General features: G+C 39.3%; 1 protein-coding gene across 1 annotated transcript in view; it reads right to left on the bottom strand.

The window, feature by feature from the left end:
- Positions 1-25,681, bottom strand: part of dna2 (DNA replication helicase/nuclease 2) — a 72,008-nt gene that overhangs the window by 41,735 nt on the left and 4,592 nt on the right. The window contains exons 3-9 of the mRNA XM_051923392.1: positions 23,195-24,228; positions 16,202-16,378; positions 13,463-13,646; positions 9,448-9,596; positions 5,984-6,115; positions 951-1,176; positions 145-262 (exon numbers count right to left, since the gene is read on the bottom strand). Of these exons, the coding sequence (XP_051779352.1) occupies positions 145-262; positions 951-1,176; positions 5,984-6,115; positions 9,448-9,596; positions 13,463-13,646; positions 16,202-16,378; positions 23,195-24,228 (2,020 nt within the window). The remainder of the gene's footprint in view (positions 1-144; positions 263-950; positions 1,177-5,983; positions 6,116-9,447; positions 9,597-13,462; positions 13,647-16,201; positions 16,379-23,194; positions 24,229-25,681) is intronic.

The following is a 25,681-nucleotide window of genomic DNA, read 5'->3' as shown; positions in this document are numbered from 1 at the left end:
AAAAAATCATCTACAGAGCTAACAAGGAAGTCTTTGATCTCCTAGCACTTAAAATTAGTTAAAGGCAAATCTGTTAACAGTAAGATGATCCACTGAAGCTGGGGGGCCCTCTCAATCAATTAGCCTTATAAAATCCACTAGTACCTCTCCTATCCATGTGGTCCCCAGGAACTGGGTGCATGTTGCCAGACTTGAGGTAGATGAGAAATCCAGCTTCTGGATCTTTCCTTTTTTCTTGGTTCATTAGGGTATACAAAGTAACCTGCAAAAAAAAAAAAAAGAATCATCCATCCACCCATTATCCAACCCGCTATATCCTAACACAGGGTCACGGGGGGTCTGCTGGAGCCAATCCCAGCCAACACAGGGCGCAAGGCAGGAAACAAACCCTGGGCAGGGCGCCAGCCCACCGCAGAAAACGAGAACACACACATTGAAATATGCCTACATCTAGAACAGAGTTTCAGCTTAAAGGCTCAAAATTTCAGGCAAGATTTTAAAAGCAACAACTTATTGATGTCAACAGCAGTTACAAAATTGTTAGCTTGTGGAGATAAAGTAAAAACAAAATTTTTAAATGGAGGGAATGTCAGACTTGGTGATATATTTGCTGGTCTCATCACCAGTGTAGGTCAGATTACACAACCATAAAATGCTAAGCATAACAAATTATACAACATCACAGTTATTACTCTGAAATCCTGTCATTTTCTTTAAGCGAAGAATGACAAGTTCAGCATGGCTATACCGTACGTCTACATTTCATTCATTCAAGCAAGAACATTACTGTGCAAATAATAATACTGCTACTGTTTCTGAAGGTTATACATGCCATTCAAGTGATCAGGTTTGCCTTATGGATTAGTGCTGTCACTAGTCGATGGGAGAAATTTCATTACTACATGCACATGACAAATTTGAAACCGAGACATAAAAAGTCACTTCCATACCTGGCTTCGGTGTTCAATAGAGTTTGATTCCTTGCCAGTTTTTAGTTCCAGAGGCATAACTCGCTGCTGTGTTTTGGATCTCCTGTGGATTTTTACGGTTGCAGTGATGTCAATCTTGCCCTTTAGACCAAATCGAGGCGACCAAATATTCTCTTCAATGTCCAGGAATTCTGTTATGGTAACATTGCAGGTAGATTCCTGCTTGCTTATGTTCCCATCACTCTGGCTAAAATGAAGAAAAATTGAAAGTGTCATCAGTTAAAATAATATTAAAGAGATCTGCAAACAGGTGTGGGAGAAATCAAATATTAACACATAAAATACAGTAACTTCATCTGTTTAGACTGTAGAGACAACCAAGTGTTTATTAAACTACTATATAGAGACTTCACAAAGTGTGGTCAGCCCTAAATGTACAGAAAGGCAGTAATTTCAGTAAAACCATTTGATACTCACGGATGTATTTTTGTTAAAATGTAAGTCAATATAAACAATACTAACAGCTTCAAAGTTATATATATATATATATATATATATATAAATAAAATCCAAAGTCTGTCTGTCCACTTTTCACGAGAGAACTAGTTAAAGGATTTACATCAGGTTTTTTTCTATAAATTTGCTTGAACATTCAGGTTGATTTTGCGAGTTCTCTCATCACGCTAAGTATCATGGTTCACTTGCAGTACTAATTTGTGTGAATCCAAGAGAGACGCAGCCGGCCGAGAGGAGGGGTCGGGGCCCTCCTCACTCACGCACCAGTCTTGCAGCGTTCTTTACCTCTGCTTAGCTAACGAACGAGAGAACTACTTTAACGGATTTAAATAGTTTTTTTTTTCTGCAATTTGCTTGAACATTCTAGTTGATTTTACGACTTCTCTCATCACGTTAAGGATCATAGTTTGCTTGCAGGAGTGATATATTCACACTAATCCGAGACAGAGGCTATGGGCCGAGTGGAGGAGGAAGTGAGACATCAGGAGTGGGGAGCCGGGCAGGACCCTCCTCACTCATGCGCCAGTCTGCATTCAGGTTGGTGTACCTCTGCTTTTTGGACCATACCTCACCTCCACTTAGCAAGAGATACCTGTTTGTGTATTTATTTTTAAAGTTCGTCCTGTTTCACTACTACGTGGGCAGAGCCGCATGGGACGGCTAGTAAGTTAACTACTACATCTTCATAGATATTAAAAAGAAAATTAAAAAATTATTAATATTTCATCCAAAATATACGAGTAAGTAACATAGAGCTATAGAGTGTTAAGTCGCTGCCATGTGAAGTTTGTACATTTTCTCTACATATCAAGGCATTTTCTCTAGATACTCCAGCTCACTCCCAAATCCCAAAGACACATGTTAGACTAATAAGTAACTTTAAAATGGACCCATCTGAGTGTGCTAGGCTGTGTACGTGAGTGTGCCCTGTGATGGACTAGCACCTCATCCCAGTTTGGTTGCTGCCTCACACCTGATGTTGATAGGATCGACTGTAGTCTCCTGTAACTGTGTACCAGATTATGGAGACTAATTTAGAGGATGAAATAACTGACCATTGAAGATTTCCTTCAGTCTTTAAAACAACAACAACAATATTTATATAGTGCCTTTCCCATGCTCAACAGTGAAAATGTGGTGCACGACAATCCCAGCAGTTAGTGCTCATAAAATAGTCACACTTGAGTATCATGTCACATTCAAAGTCACATAGCCTCCTTGGTGCCATGTTTACCCCAGGAAAAGGCCAAAAAGCGTAGAATTTTTTCCCCCCTCTCAAAAAGAAAAAATGTGCATCAGAAACATGTAAATATCAAAATGTCAACATAAATACTGCAGAAAAGGTATGTCTAGTGTCCACTTCTGTACAGATGCAGATTTAGTACACATCCTTCTTCTGATACGTTTTGAGACAGACACCAATGCATGGTCAAATGTTGCAATCGGAATAGTGTGCTTCTATGCACACTTTACTAATATTTTCTGTTGCTTGCACATGAGGGTAGCATGTCAATGCCTGATCAGCACCAATGTGTTATTTCAGGCTACCACAGTGCGAGGCTTAATGATGTCCTCATTTCCCCAACACTAGCTTTGACAGTTGCTGCATCGTGAACAGTGCTTAGAGGTGAACATTGTGTTTGATCGCATCATTTTGCCTTTTTGTCACACATCTTCGTGCACCACAATGAACCTTCACGTGACTGAATCCACCAGGCACGTCATGGCGGTTTGACTGTACAGTGCTGTATCATACATCAGTTTCACTATCTGTGTCAACGTCTGATGACAAATTCACATCATCATCATCATCTCTTTCGCCCGATTCAAGCAATGGTCTAGTTTCAGTTCTTTCTAAAACCGTCGTTACAGCTTTTTGTTTACTATTATGTTTCTTGTTAGAAGTTCTGCCCCACTCAAGAATACTGAGGAGGAAACCTTTGTTACCACAGGTGACCGCATAAAAATATTAATTTTTTTGGCAGCATGATGGGAGTTCATCCACTAGATGGCAGCAGAATAAAGTCCTAAGAGTTATTTGGGGTCTGCTCTGTAAAATGCCTCATTAAATGACAGCTCGAGCCCATCTTGTGGCTAACCATTCTTGAATAGCATTCTGAGCCACAGTCCTACGCAGTTTTAACGTCAAGGAGGTTACACTTTCTGTCTTGCCGGTCTAGTGGCTTTATTTACCATTGGCTGTTCATCTGATGCAGTCACTAAATAAGCAGTCAGTTATGTGTAAAGACCAAATGTAATTCATTATTCAGTCTTTCACTGTGCATATCATACACTTGTACAGTAAGTAATACAGTAGAAGAGAGATTTCCAGAGTTTAAACAAAATACTTGTAATTGCACAACCTTTACTTCACATTCATAAATTTTCATTTTCAATGGTGTAAATGTATTTTAAGTATCATAAATATCAAACTAGATGACAGCATCATGCTGTGTAATGCACACAGTCTTCAAATTTGACACATTGCTTGATATCACCATCATATAAATAAAGAAATGATCATGAAAGCATTGATCTTTAAAAAATTCATGCATAAAGAACGTACTTTAGGTCACTGTGAGTATAATGAATAATTGGTGACAAGGAAAACTGCACGTGCATAATACTGGTCCATATTGTTGTGAGTTGGCAACTTAGAAAATAGTATTCTTAGACATAATTATGTCTGGGAGTATTAATGTGGTGTCTTATAGAATATTTCATGGTGGATTTATTCATTTTTCCATCTTTTGATAAACAGTTTATTATTAATTATCAGTATCTCTTTCACAGCACCAGGTTTTCCATGGGAGTCACCATATTGTGGGTTCTGTCACCAGGATACTGTTCTCAGTTTCTGGGGACGCAGTTTCATGCGCTGGGATTTAAAGTGTCACATAGGTGACATCAGATGCCACAACGGTATATTCACCATCCTTGATTTGGATAGGCAACTGAAGACAAAGCCTGTTTTTTGTGCATGTATGTTTTATTATTCTGGTTCAAAATTTCTCCCTCCTTCCATTTTACTGCGATTTTGACTAACGCCCAGGTTTTTGGTGTGTGGTTTCTTTTGTGTCAACCAAAGGGGCAATGACCCCTTTTCTGAATCTGACCTTGATTAATTTCCTGTGCAATTATTATTTTTGTACTGTTCAGAATCTGACAGTACACACAGAATAAAGGCCAGTAAGCATGGAACACCTCTAATTCTAAAATCTAATTTTATATTGATGCCAGTTTTTTGGGCTGTTTCCAGATTATGGTTCTTGCCATTTGTTTGCATCCCTGAAAACCAGACACTACATTGGCTTTCCTCTAGTTTCACTTTCTGTTACTCCCCAATCTGTGCAGCTGCATTTACCCTTAAAATACATGTACCGCGGAGTGAAAAGTAATCATTCCCGCTGTTGTGATGTGAGATTTTGCATATAACTTGATAAATATTTTGTATGTCTTTATTTGTAATTTAGGCAAAGCAATGTAATATTAGTGAGAAGCATTCATGTTTACAACCCAAGGAATGGGTCTCTAAATTTTACAACAGGATTTGGGGGATGTGCCTTAAACCAGTTTGGCGAGTGTTTCTCTGCTAAAGTCTTTCAACCCCCGCAAGAAAGCCAGGTTACGTTAACATATGGTTTGGGGGCAGGTGTTAAGATGTTCTATTTCCCCCATTGGTCTGAAGTATGGCCGTTTGGAATTGGCTTGTATCAGAAGCTTTTAAGTACCATGATGTCCGATTGGCTCTAGGGGTTGCACAGAATATCTATAAATTTACTTGTTTAACTTCACAATCTCTCTCTTACTAACATCTGAATAAGCATCTCTTACTAGCCTCTGATGATGAAGACAACACAATGAAGAGCACAGCTTAGCAGCCATACTGAATAGGCTTACCAGCCTGTTCTGAAGAAAGCTGAGCACCAATGATGCCTTAACTAGAGACATTTTAAATAACTACAAGTCTGTGTGCCGTCTGAACTACACATCACCATTTAATCAGGTTATATGGTTGCCAATATTCAAATGTACTTTGCATATTGTTATTCATCCATCCATTTTCCAACCCGCTGAATCCGAACACAGGGTCACGGGGGATATTGTTATTATTTATGAATATTATCAATACATTATTTTATGTGTAACTTAACTCCTGCTTGTCTTTTTACTATACCTAATTGTCTATAGATATAGAAGGGAAGATGGGGATAAATTATATACTATAATACCTTGTAAACAGTGGTAAATCTGAGATTAGGCATTTTGACAAAGGCTACTTATTAATAATACAATAGGGGAAAGTAGAGCAATATATTACTCTACCAACACAAAACACCCGATAAGAAGTAAGAGAAAAAGAAAAGAATAGAAAGATACTGTGGTGATGTATGGTAATAAAATATTAAGCACTATAAAGAAAAATAAAGAAGTGGTCCTTTGAGGTCTGATAACAATAACTCCTTGGGGTTCCCTGTGCCATCATCTAACAGGCTTTCACCTTTTGAAATCAGTTAATCCACAAGGTGCATACTTACAGTTTCAACTGCAGTGGCTTCTGGCCAGCCTGGGGTGATGGTTCAAGGAAGTCTCGGGCCCAGCTTGCTAGAGAGGGCAGGTACTCATCTACTTCCTGCTTCAGCTCGGTTTGATTCAGCTTCATGCTGTACCTGAGAGAAAGGAATTTAATAAATAAGCAAAAATATAGCCAAACGTTGCTAAATTATTCTTATAACGTGTTCTGATAATGTAGAATTTTACACAGGAAAAGTGTACGCAATGTATCTATTGGAATGCACAAACTAAAAGAAAGTAATAATAAAATAACACATTTTATTTATATAGCACCTTTCCCATGTTCAAGGCACTTAAAACAAAATTAAACAAATGGCTTCTGGGAAGACCAGGGAAAGATATAAATGAAGAATTTATGTTAGTTGAATTATTTAGAAAAGTTGAGAAATTTTTCACCGACTTTGGCAGGAGAGGTAACTGGGCCAGATGCAGGTTGAAGTACTTTATTAACTACAGAGAACAAAACCCTCGGGTTATCACGGCCACTTTCTATTATTCAGCCTTAATGTGTGTTCTTGGCTGCAGTTAGTGTATCCCTGTAAACCCTGTGATGGTCAGAGAAAGCCTGGATGTGCAAAGTGAGGCCAGTTTTACGTGACATTCTTTCAAGGCGTCGGACATATGCTTTCATAGACCGTAATTCTGAATTTTGCCATGGAGATGAACGCTTAAAGGAAACCTCCTTATGTTTAATCACAGCCATTTTACCCAGTGCTCAAAGAAGGGCTGAGTTACAGAAGTCATAAACACTATCTAGCATTGATGGAATAAGGGAAGACACAAAAAGATCAAAAAAGTGTATTCAGCAAGGGTAGAGGGATAGATATTTTTCAGGTTTCTGAAAGAAATTTGATGTTTACAGGTAAAAGGGAAAGGTAATGAGAAAGGAGATTTGGGGATGCTTAAATCGACGCTACTAGAGTATGTATGTGCTCGTATTCACCCTGCAATGAGATGTTGCCCCTTTCCAGGCTCATGCACGATGCTTACTTGGACTGGCATGATGATGGATAGAATAATTAAACAGGTATAATGAAGATTTTTCAGTATTTATTAAAGGTTTTGAAGAATCAGCATTCTAAGCTTACCGCTGGTTTTGCATTTATTACAGATGCTTATTGTTGTGGTGATTGGTTATATGCAGAAAGAAAATGGAAGGACAGGAATTGGGGGTTGGTACATTTGACAGAGATAGTACTGCTGCAATAAATTATTCCATCCAGGGTTGCGCCCATCCCAGCAGGCATCGTGTGCAAGGCAGGAGCAATCCCTGGATGGGACGCCAGCTCATCGCTACTACTGTGCCCCCGTGTTTAATACATGCTTTAATTCATTTCATTATGAAAATGATATCAAGTATACATCTTAGTATTTAAATTGGTCAGAGAGCTGTAATATCATGAATGTAATGTATTCTGTGTCCTGTTGGCATAAGAGAAAGCTTGTTTAAGAAGCACATAATGAGTCACACACATGGAGCACATAGAAGAACTCATACAAAACAAAGCATTTAACGTGCTACTTTAATTACGATGGCATCCGAGAAACTCTAGTGAAGTAAACATTGATTTTAAGATTAAGTTTGACGTTCTACTTTAATGACAAAATAAACTACGAGATTAAAGTGGACATTTCAACCTTTTTTCCCCACTGTGTCCCTATTTTTTTTTCTTTTCTCTGTACCCTAATATGCTTCCGTATGACACTCAGACGGTGGGCTACGACTCGCCTTTTCACAGTGACTTTGATATCTGACCACTTCTTTTTTTTTTTTTTTTTTTTTTATTTCGGGCACTGTGCAACTTGAGTGTCTCCACTCTGTATCACTCCATCAACTTAATTTTGTTGTTTATACCACTGCTTAAGCCAACAAATAGTAAGTTTTTCTATGCCTCTGCTTCACATTCACTGAAATTCTTCTTTTCCCCCCCGTGCTTTTGCCATTGTCTTTTTACAAAATGCTGAACTTAAGGTGCTCGATTTATGTCGCAGAAATACGTGGAAGTTGGCTTACGCAGTTTTATGCATCTCAATTTTGCGTGTGTATGCACATTTCCACTTTTGCCCATACGCCATATTTTTGTGTAAATTCTACGCACGGCATTATGCATGAGGCCCCTGGAGCATTCAGGGGTGTGTTAACACAATGCCAAGGAGGAAAGACATCAACAATGATCTTTGGGAAGGGTTATAAGACCATTTACAAACAATCAGAAGTCCATCATTCTGCATTGAGAAAGATTATTCACAACTGGAATACCTTCAAGACAGTTGCCAATCTTCCTAGGAGTGGACGTTCGAGCAAATTCACCCCAAGGTCAGACTGTGCAATGCTCTGAGAAAAACATTCAAGAGCTACATCTTAGACTCTACAGACCTCAGTTAGCATGTTAAATGTTAAAGATCATTACAATACAATTAGAAAAAGATTGAACAAGTATGGGTTGTTTGGAAGGAAGCCTTTTCTGTCTAAAAAGAACATGGCAGCATAGCTTAGGTTTGGAAAGTTGCATCTAAACTAACCACACAACTTCTGGAACAATGTCCTTTGGACAGATGAGACCAAAGTGGAGAGGTCTTGCCATAACGCATAGCACCAAGTTTGGCAAAAACCAAACACGGCATATCAGCACAAACACCTCATACCAACTGTCAAGCATGGTGGTGGAGGGGTGATGATTTGGGCTTGTTTTGCAGCCACATGACCTGGGCACCATACACTCATTAAGTTGACCATGAACTCCTCTGTACACCAAAGTATTCTAAAGTCAAATCTGAGGCCATCTGACTGACAGCTAAAGCTTGGCTGAAACTGGCTCATGCAACAGGACAATGATCACAAGCACACCAGCAAATCTACAATAGAATGGCCGAAAAAGAGAAGAATCAAGGTGTTGCAATGGTCCAGTCAAAGTCCAGACCCCAACATAATTGAAATGCCGTGATGGGACTTTAAGAAACTTGCGCATAAATGAATGCCTGCAAACTTCAATGAACTGATGTAACGTTGTGAAAAAGAGTGGGACAAAATTTCTCCACAACAATGTGGGAGACTGATAAAGTCCTACAGAAAACAATTACTTCAAGTTATTGCAGCTAAAGGTCATTCTGCAAGTTATTGAATCAAGAGGTGTACTTAGTTTTTCCCCCCACACATGGCTTCTACATTTTGGCTTCATTTTTTTTTTTTTTTTTTAAAATAAATAATGACACAGTGGAAACTGTTGTTTGTTGTTTTACACCCGAGGTTACATTTAAATGATTTTAGAAACTGGTAAGAACCAGATTTTTTTCTTATTATTATGTCCCGATATGTAAAATCAATAGAATTGCAAGAGGGTGTACTTTCTTTTTCACATGTCTGAACTTTAGATAAAAAGTTAGAAAAAGCTAAAATATAATGAAAACCTATATCAATGATACTTACATGTCTCCGAGGTATCTTGGTGCCAATAATGTTTTACGAGCTAATTCATGTAACATGTCCTCTGAAAAGTCACTGAAAATAGCAGCCTTCTGGAAAATGTCGTGAAGCATTGTACCTACTAGCATCTGTTTGGAGCTGCCATCAGAAGCCTGAAAGAGTTAACATCACCAAGCCACTGTAAGCACACACATTAACATCACATGAGATGTGACTCTGATCCATTAGTTTATAAGTAGGTCTGAATAATCAATTGATCACATATTGTGCAATTTATAGAATACACCACCACAAGGCATATTACATAGCAATCAAGAACACATTTCAAATATAGTATAATTAAGAGACGAATAAAGGAAGATGCAGTGTCACATTCATTTAAAACAAACATTATAAAATTTACTAGTTAATGGAATAGGGTGCCACCAATGCCCTCTCATTACCACCCAAACATCTCCCAACAGACAACAATGTGCAACATTTATCCTAAATTTCTTGAGACGTTTAAGGAGTGCATACATAAAACCTTGATGGATATTTTTCAAAGACTACTGCGTACTAGGGGAAATTCCTAAAGACTAGAACTAGCGAATGTTATCCTATTATATAAAGAAATGGGTCGATTAGACCAATCCAAAGAACTATATGCCAGTAAGCTTAACACACATCATGGGTAAATTAATACAAGCTAATAATAATATTAATACAAGATGGACATTTCCATGGCAAGAACAAATGCATATGACTAGCTTTCGATAAGGTCTGACAATACGCTAGTGAAGAAAGAAAAAGAAGCGGGAATAGAGTGTGTAGATGGGTACAAATTTAGATAAAACACTAAAAATAAAGGGTTATGGTGAAATAAACCTTTTCAGAATTTGGAGATTTAAAAAAAGGTGTCCCACAGTAATCAGTAATGGGGCTGCAGTTCTTTGTGGTCTATGAGGAAAGATTAAAAAGTGTAGAACCATTTCAGTTTAAACAAATGTAGATAAGGAGGCAACATTATTGAAGTGTTTAAAATTGTGAAGGGAGTGAGCACAATGGGAAGGAAGCTCCACTCCAGACTTTATCAGGCATCTCCCAAGGATGCTGGTGAGACGTTGCTTAGAAAAAAACAGTGGCATTTCATGAGGCCAACTGCAGATGTTAGACACAAAAAAACTAATAAAAAGTGAATTCCTAACTCGGGCTACGAACTACTGCATGTGTGTATGTATGCATCCCTTCTCTACGCTCAGTTTGGGTCACACAGCATATGGGCAATATATTGGGTTTGCAGGAGTCGATTTCATTTATCTGCCACAGGAGGACAGTTGAGTGGATGGTGTGGAGCAGGAGGAGAGCAAACATCATATGGGGATAAAATAAAACGCGGTTTCTCTTCAACTGTACTTTTAGATTCTGATGCTAATACAGCAATGTGATTTGTATCAATTAGATTTTAATAATTTGGTTGCATGGTGAAGCCCTATGTTAAAATAAGAAAGGCAGTCAAGTTGCCAGTGCAAATTTTTATTTATTTATTTATTTATTTATTTTTACTTCATGGCCAACATACAATATTTCTGTTCAGCTTCAAAAATCTACCTACTATATAATAAAACACCAAGGGATGTTTGTCCAGTCCTCAGTCCTCCATTCCAATTTGATTGGTCAGTTTGACATGAGGAGTAAGGTGTACTCTGAGCGAGTCATCTTTGAAGGAGGAAAATATAAAACCGAACTGGAAGTGAGGAAGGCACATTGAAAAAACAACAGAGTCTCAGAAACAGGCTTTATGGGAACACACTTGAGAAAGGGAGCGCACATGAAGAGACATTGATACACATGCAAATACAGAGGAAAGGCACTAAAGGTACACGTATGGCAAGAGATGGCAAAAATGTTTTAATTATTCTATTACAGTACCGGTGTTTGACAGGTACCATGGCCAGTAAATAAAAGAAACAAAAACATTTTAATAGTTTAAACAAACACAACTTTAATAAATACATTTTCAAGGGAGTTCTGTAATGCATAAAAAGTTTTTGCTCAGATCATTTTTTTACATAGACTAGATAATCCACTTTAACAAAAGGATAAGCGTGTGTCTGTCTGTGTTGCTGTGCTTCTGTCATTGCAGCAGATGACATTTCATGAACTTCTGTAGTAATAAAATGCATTGCTTTTCTCATTACAATATGAGGCGCATTACCAACATTAACCCTGCTTTTAAGAAATCTCATCAAATGGCATATACTGGACACAAATGCATTGCATGGTGCACTGCAAACGTTAGAGCGGGGGTCTACGTTGGATTACTTAGATGTCAACCCATCTTATGCGGGTATCACAGCTAGTTTATTATATTACGACTAGTTGTGTAAGCCTGTGCTGTAAAAAGCCTGGGGTCCTAGAAACTATTGAAATCGTCAGGAAAAAAAAAAAACCAAAATGAAATGCAGAGATGTCAGGTTATTGAAAGGAGCTACTCTGGGTGTCTCTCTCCTAGGAGGATTCATTATGCGGACATGCTCGCATCGCTTGTGTATTAGCAGCAGGAGGAAAAGTAAAAGGGATACTGTTTTGCTGATGTTCACAGCTAAGCGACTTTGTCTTTCTTCTGAGGTTTCGTTTTGCTGATGTGCTCACCTCACTTATGTTATTAGTGGCTAAGCGAGTTTTCTGTTTCCTCAGCGGTGGAGCCTTTACCCCGACAATACCTCTCACTTCTGGGCCGGACAGACACACACACTTCCACGCGTAGACATTTATATATACTGTAAGATAAGTAGCACTCACAGGGTATCGTGACTGGAAACATTTACTCGTACCAAATCACTCCTTAAAGGTAACAATGAATAATAAAAAATAATTTATAAGTTTTCCTGCATAGTGTATTCTAAATGTTGTATGGGGTGTTGGTGTGTGGTAATGGGACTGGTGCAGGCAAGTGTGGGTATGGACTATGAATTGGACAGACATCATGGAATTATCCTGGGTTAGAATATCACCCTGAGATGAGATGATGGGGATGTACCTGAGAATTTCTAGCTGGAGCCTGAAAGTTTCTTCTAATTACTTATTCTTTAGACTAAAACTTGGGACATGATTGATGGGAACAGTTCAGCTAGCAGAAGATAGTAACAATCTTCATTGTGGACAATTAGGGTGAAAAGAATGGCAAGATGGAGAAAAAGAAAGGAGTGCTTGGTGAGAATGAGGTAAGAAGTGGAACAGCCACTCACAAGTGCAGAGAGACAAATATGTTGTATCAACAGCCCAGAGAAGCTTCAGGATTTGTCATTCTCATATGTCTGCGGTTTTTATACATTTGTTATTCTTAGCATAAATCTACTCCATGTGTAATTGTTATTATACATACGGCGTGTCTACTATTATATTTATTTTGCATTCTGGGATGGCTTGAGAGCATCTCCCTCTTTTATAATGGTCTGGTTAAAGAAAATGTGGATCTTATAAACTGAGACAAGAAACTTGCAGTTCTGCACAACACATGGCCTCCAAAAACTCTATGGATAAAATAAGGTAACACACATTTAAACAAAAAAACAAATAATAATATACTGTATATAAAAAAATAAAACTAGTAATTAGTAACTTTTATGTGTATATCATATTGCCCTGCCTGCTAAAGGTGATGAGATCAGCAGCCACATATTTTTTATTCATACTTAAAAGTGAAAATATTTAAAAGTGATTGCATCTTTAACAGGATGTAAATTAAGTTAAGTATCTGTTTCACATAAAATCTGTAATAAATTTCGCCATGTTTTCTGGGTTAGCCATTTATATACACACACACACACACACATATACACATAAACACGAGGGGGGACCCAAAAATAACCGGAAATAAATAAATAACCTAACAACAACAAAATTCCAGTTATTATTGGGTCCCCTCCTCGTATATAATATATATGTGTGTATTTATGTATGTATAGCCAGTTGACCTTTCATTCTCCTATTAGCAACAAGGTATGTCGGCAAGTACTTGAACTGTAATCCTCACCTTAAACCGGTCACTCAGCACAGCACGCCTCATGCATCGGATGCTGTTTGCAACACTTGTGCCAGAAAGAAGAAGATCAGGGGTTAGAATCAAGTACCCAGAATCTCTTTGGATGGTCCATGAATCAGAGTTGCACTTGCCCTCCAGGTGGATGAGATCACCAACCTTTACAGGTGTAGACTCCCTTAATAAAATAAATGAAAGCTTAGTTCAATGGGATGTATCATTTTCCCAACATCTGGCAAGGAAGCCAATCAACATTTTACTAAATTTGTATTTAACAGTCAAATCATCTCTGTAACCAATACCATAAGATACAACATGCATAAGAGGAGCAAACGGAGACACATATTAAAAAAGTAATGATCAGGAAAATTAATAGCTTTCAGAGAAGGAGGCAAGAGATTTGCTAAATTATAGAAATGATAAACTGTACAGCATGCCATGTGGTTCAACACGGTCATTAGATTATTCTGATATGGAAAACAAAAAGCTTAAACAATTGTGAATGCCAGAATTGCAAAAGCAACATCAATAAGATACTACTGCTGGAGGTTATTCTTCAATTTAGTACTTAAAAGTTCTGATTGGACAGTGATCCTTCAATAACTCAAAATCACCCTGTACACTGCACTGCCATGCACTCCAATTACATACCAGCCTTAACTAACAGGTCTTTAAGAGGGGTTTTTGATTAAACATTTAAGCTGACAGTACCACACCAATTTCTCAGTCCACATAGGAAATCCTAGCTACAATTTGTAATATTTGTGAGGTTTTTCTGCTATGAAATTCTAGCATGTAAAGCTAAAAAGGCTCATTTTGGAAACACAGATTACCAGAAATGAACAACAAAAGAAAGGGAACAGTTCATGAAAAGTGAAAACAATCACATTCAGTCTAAGGCAGTGGTTCCCTACTTTTTCTATGCCCAAACCCCTAGAAAATGTTTGAATTATGCTTGCACCCCCTAAAAAGGAATAGCATTTTTGAAGATAAAGTCAAAGTTCAATTATTTGAACTAAAAAACAACTTTTAATGCCGTGTATAAAATTTAAATATAAATTGAACAATATACATTTATAAATCTCGATGTGTCCTCCAGGAAACTTAAGACTCTATCGAGAATCCACGAAGCATCAAGCACCACAGGGAAATGAAACATGATCAAAAATTGAGGGGGTTTGGCAACTAGAGACCCCTGTGAAGACCCGAGTATTCGCATGCTGTTAAGCAATGTGAAACAGTCGACGAGCTTTGTGCCCCAATAACACCTGCACTGCCTTTCAAAAACAGATGTGCCACAAAGTTCAAATTGTTGCATTACTGCCAGGACCACCAGCAGAAGAGATGGGCGGAGTGTAAGCAGCAGGTGTTGCATCCAATTCAGCCCCCCATGCCCCTCCCTGAGAAAAATGTCAAATTTTGAAATCAGTGACGTTTAATGATCAGGCCTTACAAAAGAAATTATTACTAGTACAGTGGAACCTCGGGTCACGACTGTAATTTGTTCCAAAATTCTGGTCGTAACCCGATTTGGTTGTGACCCAAAGTAATTTCCCCCATAGGATTGTATGTAAATACAATTAATCCGTTCCAGACCATACGAACTGTATGTAAATATATATTTTTAAGATTTTTAAGCACAAATATAGTTAATTATACCATAGAATGCACAGCGTAATAGTAAACTAAATGTAAAAACATTGAATAACACTGAGAAAACCTAGAACAACAGAGAAAACTAACATTGCAAGAGTTCACGCTATAGGGCTACGAACACTTTTTTTAAATGAGTTTTAAGCACAGGAAAAACATGAACATTTGAAAAATATAATTTAAATTTGTTGTTTATGTAATTTAATAAACAACCAAGAAAAGTAACATTGCAACAATGCATGCTACGAACTGATCGCTGTAAACAGAAGTGAAGTGGAGGTTAAAATCCAATAGAAAAAAGTCTTCATTAAATACAACAAGGTTAAAACAATGCTCGAATCAGTCTGTTTAAAAACAAGCCCGATGCATTCTTTAACTGCCTTCTCGGCCTTATACCAGCCCTCTCTCTCGTGCGTGCGCGCTTGTGTGTTTGTGTCTCTTGTGTGTGTCTCTCTCTCTCTCTCTCTCTGTCTCGCTCGCTCACTCACTGTACAGGGAATGCACAGGTGCATAAATCATTGGCGCGCACAAACCAAAAGGGAAACTGGCTTGTTCGTATACCGAGTGTGTGGTCGTGAACAGATGCAAAAGTTTGGCGAACTTTTTGGTCGTAACCCGATTTATACATGTTCAGAGACGTTTGTGAACCAAGGTTCCACTGTACGTGCTCTTCTCTACAGATCATTCCATCTCATAAAAAGTTATTCATCTTTGTGAATGCTCTGCCCGCAGCAAGGAACCCATGAGAAGGGGCATTTCTGCAGCTCATTCACAGGTGAAAATTGCACACGCAATTCTTGATTCTTTAAAATATCATAGAACTGGAGCACAAGCTAATAGATAACCGACAAACGATGGCACCCTGCAAGACATTGATTGGATCAAGATAAGGTCTGACAACACACCTCACTCAATTTTCAGCAAATTGCAACACAGCCTCTCTCTTTGTTACACTCCCGAAATGTCGCACCACTTGGGGGTGTGGGCACCCCAAGTTGGGAATCCCTAGTCTAAAGGAAGCTACTATCAACAGTTTCATATTAACAGAACACAATTCGCGAACTGTTCAAGAGCTCTTACCAGTCATCTTTTAGAACGCACAGCTCCTTGAACTCTGCTGTCCGAGAAGCTGCTATGATGAGATGTTTTTCCAGATGTCCCCTTGAATCCTGCAGTTCCTTGACATCCAGAACACAGTACCGGTTGTGTAGTCCTCTGCTAAGTATGGCATTCTCTGGGATTATTGGTTTTTGTTTCCTTAAGTGAAGCACAACAAAGGATATGGTCACACCACAAAGTTATTAATAATGTGTTAATAAAAAAAAAAAAAAAAGAAACACCTGTGTAAATGAAATCAAACAGATCACCAGGGAAGGAAACCGCATACCCAGTGTGCTATGACCTCTGGGGCAGGGTTCACCAACTCCAGTCCACCACAGTGGCTGCAGGTTTTCATTTTAACCCTTTTCTGAATGAGTGACTGGTTTTTGCTGCTAATTAACTTCTTTTGCACTATTTTTAATTGACTTGTTCTTGAAGACTCAGACCCCTTGTTTTTTTCCTTAATTAGCAGACAAACAATAATGAGATACAAAATGAGCCAAAACAACTGGTGTCCAAAGTACAATATCTGAAAATATAGATAGATGAAGGTCTCAGGAATGCTGGTCTGCTGAGGTCAGTCAGTCAAATCTGCTATATCCTAACACAGGGTCATGGGGGTCTGCTGAGGTCCCCAAAACATTTTCCCAGTGCTCTTAGAAAGAGAAAATCAACAATTTCAGAAATGTATGCTAATGCGCAATGACAGCAACAAGCCATGGAATTTAAGAACAAGTTTAATTAACAACAAGACTCAGCACCTCATTAAGCAGCTGGTTGGAGTGAAATTGGTTGGAGTTTGAGGCCCTGACTTAGTTGGTCTTCTGTCAGCTCACTCACTTCACATTTCATTTCTCTTTGGGTGCCATTTAAGGAAAGAAATGAAACAATTCAGAGGAACGATGAAGAAATTCAGGGGAACAAATCTTAAAGCAATTCAATTAAAAAGAAATCACAAGAAGTTAATTAGCAGCACAAACAGGGCACTCATTAAAAACAGAGGTCACCACTACTTTTTGCAATCGCCATTGAGCCACTGGCAGTTCACTGTCGAAATGCTTATGAGATAAAGGGGATTATCAGAGAAGGACTTGAACAGAAAATTTCTCTACATGCAGATGATATGGTACTGTATATATCAGACCCACAAAATACTGTGCCTGCAGTCTTAACAGTACTTACAGAATTTCAAAAGATCTCTGGTCTCAGAATTAATTTGAATAAAAGTGTGCTCTTTCCAGTGAATTCTCAAGCACACAATATTAGATTGGACACCTTCCCTTTTACTATTGCAGATCAGTTCAAATATCTAGGGGTAAACATCACAAGTAAACAAAGATCTTTATCAACAAAATGTCACTGTCTGTATGGAAAAAATTAAGCAAGACTTGCATAGATGGTCAACCTTCCATCTCACTCTAGCCAGAAGAGTTAACATTGTTATGATGAATATCCTCCCTAAGCTTCTCTTTTTATTTCAAAATATTCCAATATACATCAATAAATTGTTCTTTAAGAAAGTAGATTCAACCATAACCACATTTATTTGGAATTCAAAAACATCCAATTATCCAGCGACCCTACAAAGGCCAAAGGCAGAAAGTGGCACGGCTCTGCCTAACTTTCAGTTTTACTACTGGGCAGCAAACATACAACATATAAAAACCTGGGCACAAAAACATGAAAACACACAGGCTTGGTCCGCAATAGAAATAAAATCCTGCAGTTCCTCTTTATATTCCTTGCTTTGTGCCCCAATAAATGCAAATTATTCGCCAATATACTAATAACCCAATAGTGCTTCACTCACTCTGAATATGGAACCAATGTAGAAAGCATTTTAAGATGGAGAAACTTTTATCGGTGGCACCTCTGCACGAGAACAACCTTTTTCAACCCTCGCAAACATATGCAGTTTTTAATGTCTGGAAAACATTTAGGATTAAAATCACTTAGAGATCTGTACACAGACAATGTCTTTGCATCCTATGAACAATTACATTGTAAATTTAACTTTCCAGCAACACATTTCTTTCACTATCTTCAAATTAGAAACTTTGTCAAACAGAACCTGCCCAATTTTCCTCACCTCCCACCTCCCTCTATGCTAGAAAAAATATTGATCAGTCTTGAGGACTCAGGCAGCATTTCTGTAATATATAAAACCACTTTACAGTCCCTCCCTTTCAAAGATCCAAGAGGACAATGGGAAAAGGATCTCTCACTTAACATATCAGAAAAGGAGTGGAAGGTAGCAATGCAGAGAATTCACTCGAGCTCCATATGCACAAAGCGTACAATTATTCAACTCAAAATTATATATCAAGCACATCTGTCTCACTTAGAACTGTCCAAAATGTTTCCAGGGCAAGATCCAACCTGCGAACGCTGCAATCAAGTTTCAGTCTCACTGGGTCACATGTTTTGGGCCTGCACCAAATTAACATCATTCTGGACCAAAATATTTAAATGCCTTTCAGACAGCCTTGGTGTCACAATCCCTCCTAACCCACTAACAGCTGTGTTTGGTGTACTTCCAGATGGGCTTAAAGTGAAGAAGGACAAACAAACTGTGATCACCTTCACTACACTATTGGCACATAGACTTATTTTGCCCAACTGGAAGAATCCTAACTCTCCTCTGTTAAGTCAGCGGGTAACTGATGTTTTATATTATTTGAAATGGAAAAAAAATCAAATTCTCACTTAGAGGATCTGTGCAGAAATTTTTCAAAACCTGGCAGGATCTAATCAGTAACAAGCAGAATACTGAATAAGCATTTAATGCACTGAGGAAGTAGATTCTCTCCCTATTCTCCTTTTTTTCCCCTTTTCTTCTCCATATATCTATATTCACTTATTAATTTATCTATTCACTTATTTTTACTACGTTTAAGTTTTATTCTGCTGCACATGCTCTCTCAGGGGTGGGGGTTGATTTGTTTTCAATCCTATTATTGTAAAATTGATCTGTGTATGGAATGTTGTGTGATTTCAATAAAATTATTTAAAAAAAAAAAAAAAACACACCAGAGGATTAGAATGAAAATCTGCAGCCATGGTGGTCCTTGGACTTGGTGACCCCTGCTCTAGGGAACTGGCATCCACTTAGTAAACCCAGTAGGAGACTTTTAATGTATTGTAATTTTGTACATAATCTTTTTTGGCTCCAGCAGACCCCCGTGACCCTGTGTTTGGATTCAGCGGGTTGGAGAATGGATGGATCTTTTTTTCTCTCAATGTATAACATTTCCTGTAATCGTTACTAACCTCATAACAACTACACAGACAACTAAAAATCACTTGGCTTCTCCAAAGAATTGCTTTACAACTCTCTGTGAACACTTTATTATCCCTAACCTGAAATGCCAAAATCCAACACTTTGAGTGCTGACATGACACCACAACTGGTGTCCTGTACAGGCCTTGTTGCTGCCTTGTTTCCTCTGCTAGCTGGGATAGGCTCAGCCCTCCCCTCACACTGCTTTGGAGTTAGCAGGTTAGAAATTGACTTGACAGAACACCACAAGTTGAAAAATTCTACACCAGGGGTCTTTTTAATAAAAATGTGCTTGGATTCAAGCATGAAAATAGCAGTGCTCCAAAAAGTGGACATCAATAACATATATGCAGATTCAAAATGGATTTATTCTTTTAGAACAGGATGGGGGTGAGAGCTTTACTGAAGCATCATGCACCGTGAGGAAGCCTGTGAAACAGCACGATAACATATGTGCAGCAGTTCAAAAGTGCAGTACAGCACCATTAACGGAATGTCCCTGCTGATGGTTAACAAAAGTAGCTTCACTCTCACTAGCTGTCCTTGTTGCAATAGGAGTGCAGTAAAGTGCTACGATTATGTCAGGGAAAATAAGATACTGCTGCAAGTTGCTTTTTCATGTTGGCAAAAACATGCTATGTATGTACAACCACCCCATACAAAATCTGAATGTAGTGCCTTGTCAGTCAGTCAAGGACTTCAGCACAGCGGGCATGATGGAGTGAAGTTTTGCTGGGATATTCCTGACCAATCAGCCAGTCCCCTGAGATGTGATAACAGGTAGAAGTTATAAACTTATGTAAAACCAAAAACATTGATCAGTGCAAACACCCATTGACAGCCCTCTTAAAAGGGAACTAAAAAAAAAAGTCTGTGCATCTTATTCAACACTTCTGAGGTTTAATGTGTTTGTCACGTCAATGCACATAAATTGCATGGGATAGTGTAGGAATCAGCACCAGGCCGGCTCACTCCAAACTTGAATTGTGTTTTTGTCACATCTAGTGGGTTTTTATTGACATAATCCATTTTACTCCTACATTTGGAAGCTACGTTAAGAAAGCGAGTAACAGTATAGTTTCAATGTTTGCTCTGAGAGTGTTGATGGAGAAGTATAGAGAAGGCCAGAAGGAGCTGAACTGGGTCTTTGTGAACCTGGAGAAAGCATATGACAGGGTGCCTCGAGAGAAGCTGTGGTATTGTATGAGGAAGTCGGGAGTGGCAGAGAAGTATGTAAGAGTTGTACAGGAGTTGTACAAGGGAAGTGTGACCGTGGCAAGGTCTGCAGTAGGAGCGACGGCTGCATTCAACGTGGAGGTGGGATTACATCAGGGATCGGCTCTAAGGCCTTTCTTATTTGCAATGGTGATGGAAAGGTTGACAGATGAGATTAGACAGGAGTCCCCGTGGACTATGATGTTTGCTGATGACATTGTGATCTGTAGCGATAGTAGGGAGCAGGTTGAGGAGACCCTGGAGAGGTGGAGATATGCTCTAGAGAGGAAAGGAATGAAGGTCATTAGGAACAAGACAGAATACATGTGTGTAAATGAGAGGGAGGTCAGTAGAATGGTGAGGATGCAGGGAGTAGAGCTGGCGAAGGTGAATGAGTTTAAATACTTGGGATCAACAATACAGAGTAATGGGGATTGTGGAAGAGAAGTGAAAAAGAGAATGCAGGCAGAGTAGAATGGGTGGAGAAGAGTGCCAGGAGTGATTTGTGACAGATGGGTATCAGCAAGAGTGAAAGAGAAGGTCTACAGGACGGTAGTGAGACCAGCTATGTTATGTGGATAGGAGATGGTGGCACTGACCAGAAAGCAGGAGACAGAGCTGGAGGTGGCAGAGTTAAAGATGCTAAGATTTGCATTGGGTGTGACGAGGATGGACAGGATTCGAAATGAGGACATTAGAGAATCAGCTCAGGTGGGAGACAAAGTCAGAGAGGTGAGATTGCGTTGGTTTGGACATGTGCAGAGGAGAGATGCTGGGTATATTGGGAGAAGAATGCTAAGAATAGAGCTGCCAGACAAGAGAAAAAGAGGAAAGCCTAACAGATGGTTTATGGATGCGATGATAGAGGACATGCAGGTGATGGGTGTAACATAAGATGTAGAGGACACGAAGATATGGAACAATATGATCCACTGTGGCGACCCCTAATGGGAGCAGCCAGAAGAAGAAGAATATTTTTGTGTGCTGTGGAATCTACCCTTACAGGAAGCATTACATCCTGGTGCAGCAGCTGCTCAGTTTCATGATCCGAGAGCTCTACAGTGTGTGGTGAAAACAGCACAGCAGATCACAGCCACTCAGCTCCCTGTGATCCATGACATCCACACCACACACTGTCTAAGGAAGGTAAACAGTATCAGGCAGGACTTCCGCCATTCTGCACTGCCACTTTTTTTACCCTCATTAGCTTCTGCGACATAGTGGTACGATTTGCTGACTCATAGCACAGCAGGCTTGCCATTCTTCAGAGACCCAAGTTCGATTCCCCGCTGGGGAGAAAGTGTTATTTATGGGTGGAGTGGTGGCTCTGAGGCTAGGGATCTGCGCTGGCACTCGGAAGGTTGCTGGTTCGAATCCTGTAAATGCCAGTAGGAACTCTGCTCCGTTGGGCCCTTGAGCAAGACCCTTAACCTGCAATTGTTGAGCGCTTTGAGTAGTGAGAAAAGCGCTATATAAATGCAAATTATTATTATTAAATTATTATCCCATCTGGGAAGCATCTAAAGTCTATCCAAACACACACCTCCAGATTCAGGAACAGTCTTTCCTCAACTGCAAGTAGACTTCTGAACAATCAGTAATCTTGTCACCTCCACTGCTACTGTCACCTTGTACATGCTGTCACTTTTTGTATTTAGTTATTTTGTCTCTGATGTTTGTTTCCTGTCTGCAGAGGCACATGCAAGTAAGCATTTAATTGTACACATGACAATGAAGAATTGAACTGAATTCTTAAGATATGCGTGTGAGATAAATGGAAATCTGAAACTCCCCACATACCAAGTAGGGTGAGTATGCCCTGTGATGAACTAGTACCCCATCGAAGGACTTTTTTTTTTTTTGCCTTTGGCACAATGCTACCACATGCCCATGAGCTGCACTCGATAAGTCAGATAATTGAAGAAGCCTAGAAATACTATATTTACAATTAGTGTATTGTTTTTATATCAAACTGAAACTTAGACCATTCAGCTCCATCCTTGCTCATGTGTCACTGTCCTGCTCCACTGACAGACTGAGAAAATCGTTCCTCCCCCAAACTATGCGACTCTTCAATTCCACCCGCGGGATAAACATTAACATTATAAAAAGTTATTGTCTGTTTTTATCTGCATTATCATCAATCTTTAATTTAATATTGTTTTTTTGTATCAGTATGCTGCTGCTGGAGAATATTAATCCCAAGGGGAAATTCACAAAGTATCTATCTATCAAACTCAGATGCCATCGATTGGCAAGAAGGGGGTTTCGGGCATCATTTCATTCACCATAGAACTGAAGCATTAGGAGTAAGAGTTAAATAAATAAAGTAAGTAAAATAAAAAAAAAAGAAACAGAAGGCTCAAAATGATACAAATGAATACCATTCTTAAAGCCTTAGGCCTTCTACAGTATAATAAACATTTCCAAGTACAAACTGTATCCCCACAAACTATGATTGCATCAAAATGACTTACTTTGCCTTAGGCGTGGCCTTCTCTGTAAAGTTGTGTTCCATAGCTTCATCAAACCAGCTATCATCTAAAGCATCCAGATCATCACTCTCCATGTCAGGGGATAAAGAGATGGTGCAATGCTGCTTATTCACGTGGTCCATGTCCTTCACAGTTTCAACATTAGGGTCGGGCAAGGGCACAGAAATGAGACTCCCCTCATCCAGACCAGAGCTTAAGGTTTCATTTTTGTGGAGGTAACTAGCACCACCACCAGCTATCTCATCCTTGTTCTCCTGGGCATTTGATTTAACACTCAAATCTCCTTCTGCCTCTTTCTGACCGCAGGGATCTTGCAAGATTTTGGTTTGTAAAACGCCCCGCTTCTTAAGGGAGGATTTAGGCATTTGGGGTATTTCATTGATTGGTACATTTTCTTTGCCAGTGTGTGCTTTCTTAGGAGAACCAGCAAGATTTGGTGGCTTTGGGATGGCACTACAATTAGACATATGTGGGTTACAGTTCAAATTTTTTTTTGGAGAGTCAAGTTGTTTGACTTCTCTTGACAAGTCAGATATAATCTTCAAACTCTCTCTAAAAAAGCTGCCATTGCCCTTCACAGCCTCCTTTAGAGCCGGGGCGAGTTTCTTTACTCGTTTGGCATCCTGTACCGATTCTGGGCTTTGCACCGACCTTTTTAATGGGCCCAGCCTGAGGTTCCGGCCTTTCTGCTTTGACACATCAAGCCTTTGAGGGGTATGTGAGGTACTCTCAGAGGAAGGCAAGCCTCTCAAATCTTGGTTTTGTGGCAAGGGTGACAAGGGCAAAGTTCTGCCTAGTTTCTTCCCCCCTAGTGATTCTATTTGACTCTCAGGAGTTTCTGGGATTGAGAAGTTGCTTCCACTTACAATCGGTGACTGGAGAAGATTCTCTTCAAAGTCCTCCTCATCACTGCTCCCTAAAAGGTTAAAGACCATGCTTTTGACACTGACCATATTTTTACTGCTAGCTATAGTTTTGTTTCCCACTGGTACCTCCTTCTGGATGACCAAATGTTTCTGCAACAAAAGAAGTACAATTACACATTCAAAAAAGGGTGATAACAAACATCCATCAAAATGACTTTTATAATAATATTATTTGATGATGTATAAACAACTATGTTAACAGTCAATCATTTTCTAACCCGCTTAGGCCTGACCAGGGTCACAGGGGGTGCTGGAGCCTAACCCAACTAGCACAGGGCATGAGGCAGGAACAAACCCAGGGCGGGGTGCCAGTCTAACAGGGGCAACAAACACACACTCCAACCACACAGTGGGGGCAATTTAGTACTGCCAATACATCTAAACTGAATGTCTTTGGACTGTGGGAGGAAACTGGAATACCCAGAAGAAGCCCACATAGACAAAGGGAGAACATGCTGACTCCCACATGGAGGACCTGGGATGCAAACCCAGGTCTCCTTACTGTGAAGCAGCAGTGCTACCACTGCACCACAGTTCCACCCTCTCTTAACAGTAGTTCAGTATTTATTTCAGAATTCATTCATCTGCTAAATCAGAGTTATAGGAATTATGTATCAACAACAGCAGTAGTGGGCACAAGGTGGGAACCACCCTGGATGAGGAAACCATTCACTACAGGGCACACTCGCACCAAGCAAATTTAGAGTTGCCAATGCACCAATACAGTGGGCATATCTTTGCATTGATAATAAACTCTACATAAACAGTATCATCTCCAGACAGAGGAGCAGCTTCAGCGACAGACTGCCGTCGCCGTCCTGCTCCACTGACAGACTGAGGAGATCGTTCCTCCCCCACACCATGCAACTCTTCAGTACCACCCGCGGGGGGGGGGGGGGGGGGGGGGGGGGACTGGGTAAACGATAACATTATTCAAAGTTATTGTCTGTCTGTATACCTGCATTGTTATCACTCTTTAATTTAATATTTTCTTTATCAGTATGCTGCTGCTGGAATAGGTGAATTTCCCCTTGGGATTAATAAAGTATCTATCTATCTATGTAATGAACTTTGCCCCTGATCCTAACAGCCATCCTTACCCCCACAAAGTTCCTGCCATTTCATGTAAATGTTCTCGCATTACAAAATTTACCACAAACTATTTTGATTTATAGTAATCCCAACATTTTGTTTGACAGAGAGCTTAGAATTAACAAATCATTCTTCACAAAATTATATTTAAAACTGAAACAGTACAATTACAAGTCAGTCAGGCAGTTCTAAAAGTTAATGTCTTGTGCCCATCGACTGTGGCACAATGCCATACAGTCATGTATGGGTCTCGTTTTTAAGGACTCACAACAATAGAACCAACGGACTGAAATTGATGTTCATTAATCCTGCAACCTCAACTGACCTGCTGATTTAAGAACCATAAAGTAACCAAACCTGCACTATCAAGATCGAGTACTATTGACCATTCATCACCACAGCAAATTATAACTTTAAACTTTACAGAAAATAATTGTGTGAAATTAACAAA

This window comes from Erpetoichthys calabaricus, chromosome 2, assembly GCF_900747795.2.
Source record: "Erpetoichthys calabaricus chromosome 2, fErpCal1.3, whole genome shotgun sequence".
In the NCBI taxonomy this organism is placed as follows: domain Eukaryota; kingdom Metazoa; phylum Chordata; class Cladistia; order Polypteriformes; family Polypteridae; genus Erpetoichthys; species Erpetoichthys calabaricus.
The sequence above is the reverse complement of the archived record's forward strand: the minus strand, read 5'-3'. Positions and strand labels throughout refer to the sequence as shown.